The sequence below is a fragment of the Entamoeba dispar genome, genomic scaffold, assembly GCF_000209125.1.
Source record: "Entamoeba dispar SAW760 scf_1105229458909 genomic scaffold, whole genome shotgun sequence".
NCBI classification, from domain to species: domain Eukaryota; phylum Evosea; order Mastigamoebida; family Endamoebidae; genus Entamoeba; species Entamoeba dispar.
The window spans coordinates 35,569-39,562 of record NW_001853428.1 but is presented as its reverse complement, the minus strand read 5'-3'; the positions used below and the strand labels follow the sequence as shown (position 1 = coordinate 39,562).

Here is a 3,994-nt window from a genome sequence, read left to right as displayed (position 1 = left end):
TTTCTTTTTTATTCATTTTATCTTTATCAATTATATTCTATTATTTCTTCTTTTTCTTTTGTATTTCTTTAACATTTTAATTTTATTTTATTATCTCTTGTTTTTTTTTCTTCATTTCTTGTTTTAATTTCTATTTCATTTTCTTTTATTTCTCAATCATCTTTCTTACATACCTTCTAATTTTTCTTCTTTTCTATCTTCTTTCATTTATATTTATAATACTTCTTTTTATCTTTCAATAAAAGTTATATATATTAATTTCATTTCTTTGTAATAATTCTTTTTCTAATTGAACACATTGTTCTTTTGATATTATCAAATGTACTTAGTTTTTTCTTTATTTCAAAGAGAGTTACCATTTTCCATCACTATTCACAAACATCATTGTATCAATGTTAAATAATGCTTTTATCATTCTTTTCTTATTTATTTTCCTCCATTTTAGATAATTATTCAGATATAAGTTGTTGTACATTTTGTAATTGATTTGTTTTGTTTGTTCATATCAATTTCCTCTCCCACTTAAAAATGAATAAAGATAAGAAATAAAGAAAAATAAACGAATTAATTATTTCTTTTTATTTTTTAATTGAAAAAGAATATAGTAAAATAATACAAAACAATAATAATGAAAAGAAAAAAACTACAGTTAAGTTCCTTTACATTAATTAAATAAAGGTTAACGTAGTCTTATTCATTAACACTGAATAAACTCTACTCACCATACTATATTTTGATTTAGTGAAAAAACTGAACCACAACAGAGGTTCAAACGGTTACCAAAAAAGTATTTCATGCATGAAAAAGAGTTAAGGTATTTCAGTGAGGTTTTGTGTTAAATAACATAAAGCAATATATCTATTTAATTGAATTATTAACTCATTCAAATAGAATAATAAAAGAGATAAAGAAAACTAATAAATTAGATAACAACAAACAAAATTTAATTGCAATATATTCTAAGAATAAAAAAGCGTAAAAAAATAAGAAATATTAAAAAATAAATAATTTAAAATATAAAACTAATTATTAGTTTAAGAAATTTAATTAAATTGAAGTAAACTATAAAGTAGTGTTAAAATTATTTAATAAAACTACTTAGTAATTTACCATATGACCTGTCATCACCAAGAACATACCAACCATCCATAATTGTACCATTAACAATTTGTGTAAAAACAGAAGCACTTTGAGTAGTTTCAAATATAAATGTTTTATATTGTTCATTTCTAAACTGTTTAATGGTAACAGTTCTATTAGAGATATCAGCTACAACATTACCATTTAAAGGAAACTCTTCTAAAACAATTTTTTCTTTGGTTTTACCTTTTCTAATTAAAATAATATCATTACATAAATATACAACAGCGTTTTTCTTTTTTGATTCTTTTAATTCAACTCTGTACTCTCCAATAAGGATTCTACCAAAAATAAAATATTCAGGTTTGCCTAAAATTTCACAAAGTCTTTGTAAATCATCTCTCATTTTAGTTCTTTCATCAACTACTTGAGAGAAAAAATGATATTCATCATATGACTTCTTTAATAACCCAAAATCTTTATGTACTTTTTTAGTTGCTTTTATAAGTTCATTAATGAGCATAGGGTATCTCATTGTTCTTTGAACTGGTTGAATAAGTAATTGTTCAAGTGTTCTATTATCTAATTCTTTTATTTTTAAATTATTTTCTATTAATGCAATAACACATTTATTCTTTTTAATTTCTTTCCAAGTTTTTAAAGAAATATTATAATCAGTAGTAAATACCAATAATGAAGTTACAAGATAAAATGATTCATTTAATCCTTCTCCAATCAATGTATCAAATTTAAGATTATCATATAACGCTTTAAATCTATTAGATATTTCTTCACTATTATGAAGGCACCTATCAAATGCCATTGTAAATACATTTATAACTTCTTTTTCATTTAATAATCCTTTATTAGCCATTTCTTTTAACGGTATTCTAAAATATTTATCCATCAACTTCATATTTTTACATAAATTTTCTTCTGTTTGAACAATTTCTTGAAGTACATTCTTTCTTTGAAGAAGATTATTTATTGAAAGTTCTCTTCTAATTAAAAACCCTCTAATAACTGCTTCCATTGTAATTATATTATCTAACCTTTTTTGATAATTGGAATCTGATTTAAATATAATGTGTTCACTAGAATTATTTGGTGTAGATGAAAGACTAAGTAATGATTGTTCATGTAAATTTTGTTGAAGTTTAGGAAGATCAATAATTGCTGATTGAATTCTACTTTTTCTCCAACTTCTTTTCATTGGAGACACAAGCCCATCTGTTCTTGACATTAGCCCAATTGTTTTACCTTCATCTTTTATTGATAGTTGTTTTGTATTAACAGATAATTGGGTAGATTTTGTTAACGAATTATAACTTGCAGTTAAATCAGGTGAACTAAATTGGATAGGTGGTGGTAACATTGAATTACCATCTGAAGGCTTTCTTCTAAAATATCTTGAATTGGATGGTTTTATAATCTCAATAGCATCAACAGAATTTTTTCTAGGAGACATTATTTCACTTTCACAATTTCTTTGATTAATATTTTCTTCTTTTTTAACTTCCATTGATTTAATTTCATTATTACTTGTTCCAAAAGACCAATTTCTTATTAACTCAATAATATGAGAGTTTCTTCCTTTTAACTCTTTTCCTCTTTTTTCTATTTCTTCAAACATCTTTCTAAATGTCATTTTTTCTCCTGATCTGTTTCTTGATATAATGCATTTGGCAAGTTCTTGTCCCATTCCTTTAACAATTAATCGAGTTGCTTCTAATTTATTATCAACCATATAATAATCCATAACATTTTCTATATCAATTCCAGCTCTAAGCAATGGCCCTGCTTTCATTACAATATCTTTAATATCTCCAACAACAAGAATATCAGGTTTATCTGATAAATATTCTGTAAGTAACGCAACCTCTTTCATTTCATTTGAACTGAGATTAGTATGTATCACTTCATTACAATCCCGTCTTTTTTCTCCAAATAATTCAAATAATATAGTTCCTCTTGACTGAGGATTATCAAGAACCTTCTTCGGAAAAGAGAATCGTTTGGTGGGGCTTTCAATGATAAATAAGCGATTCATTTGTTTAGAAAACAAGAAAACAAAATAACAATTTCTAAGTTTCATCAAACTTTTTTGAGAATCTTAATTTTATTTGTTTTATTTCTCTTCAAGAGAATTTGTTATTTTATTTAAAAAAATTATACTTTTTTATTGTTTCTTCAGTTTTCTATTTTAAATTAAAAAAATAAAAAATAAAACAAAATTCTATTTCTATATTTAACACATTACGATAATCATCAATTACTTAGCGATCTTCTTGGCAAGTGCAGCTTTGTAGGCAGCAATGGCATTCTTAGCCTTATGAACCTTAATTCCAGTTTTATAAGCTCTGAGAGTTGGTTTAGACATAAGTTTTTCAGCCATTTTCTTTGATGGAATTCTGATTGGTTTCTTTTCAGTAATTGGTTCAACTTTCTTTCCGAAGATATCCATAGTAAGAGCTGGATAAGCAGCAGTGAAGACTTTAGCTACTTCTTCATTTCTCTTAGCAACGAGTTCTTTATATGATTTTCTGCTTTCAGCTTTCTTAGCAAGATATGCCTCACGATCCTTATTCAAGAATAATTTAGTAATAATGACATTTGATGGTCTAATAGCAACTGGAACAGTTTGTCCATTAGCTTTAGTCTTAGTTAACTTATCAATATTAATGACATATTTGCTTCTTCTTACAGCAGTGACTTTACCGGCAACTTTTTGATGTCCTTTAATAATTTTAACTTCATCGTCTTTATGAATTGGAACAGCAATAACATTATACTTTTCTCTAAGTTCTTTTGAAAGTCTAGCACTCATTAAAATGGCTCGTTGACTTGCTGGAGCAGTGTAAAGGGCTTTTCTAGCTTTGCTTGGATTTGAACTAACTTTGCAATTGAATTTCAT

General features: G+C 25.5%; 2 protein-coding genes across 2 annotated transcripts, besides 7 other annotated features; both read right to left on the bottom strand.

Moving 5' to 3' along the window:
* Window positions 1-71: part of a microsatellite that runs on past the window's edge.
* Window positions 72-73: 2 nt separating this feature from the next.
* Window positions 74-151: a microsatellite.
* Window positions 152-205: 54 nt separating this feature from the next.
* Window positions 206-261: a sequence feature (AT_rich).
* A 301-nt stretch (window positions 262-562) lies between these two features.
* Window positions 563-630: a sequence feature (AT_rich).
* A 346-nt stretch (window positions 631-976) lies between these two features.
* Window positions 977-1,054: a sequence feature (AT_rich).
* Window positions 1,055-1,081: 27 nt separating this feature from the next.
* EDI_311990 (Rho/RAC guanine nucleotide exchange factor, putative) lies at window positions 1,082-2,968 on the bottom strand (the record flags this gene model as incomplete). Its single annotated transcript, XM_001735122.1, has 1 exon — window positions 1,082-2,968. The coding sequence occupies one exon, from the start codon at window positions 2,966-2,968 to the stop codon at window positions 1,082-1,084; it is 1,887 nt and encodes a 628-aa protein (XP_001735174.1).
* Window positions 1,670-1,697: a sequence feature (AT_rich).
* A 263-nt stretch (window positions 2,969-3,231) lies between the features above and the next one.
* Window positions 3,232-3,332: a sequence feature (AT_rich).
* A 20-nt stretch (window positions 3,333-3,352) lies between these two features.
* EDI_311980 (60S ribosomal protein L26, putative) lies at window positions 3,353-3,994 on the bottom strand (the record flags this gene model as incomplete). Its single annotated transcript, XM_001735121.1, has 1 exon — window positions 3,353-3,994. The coding sequence occupies one exon, from the start codon at window positions 3,992-3,994 to the stop codon at window positions 3,353-3,355; it is 642 nt and encodes a 213-aa protein (XP_001735173.1).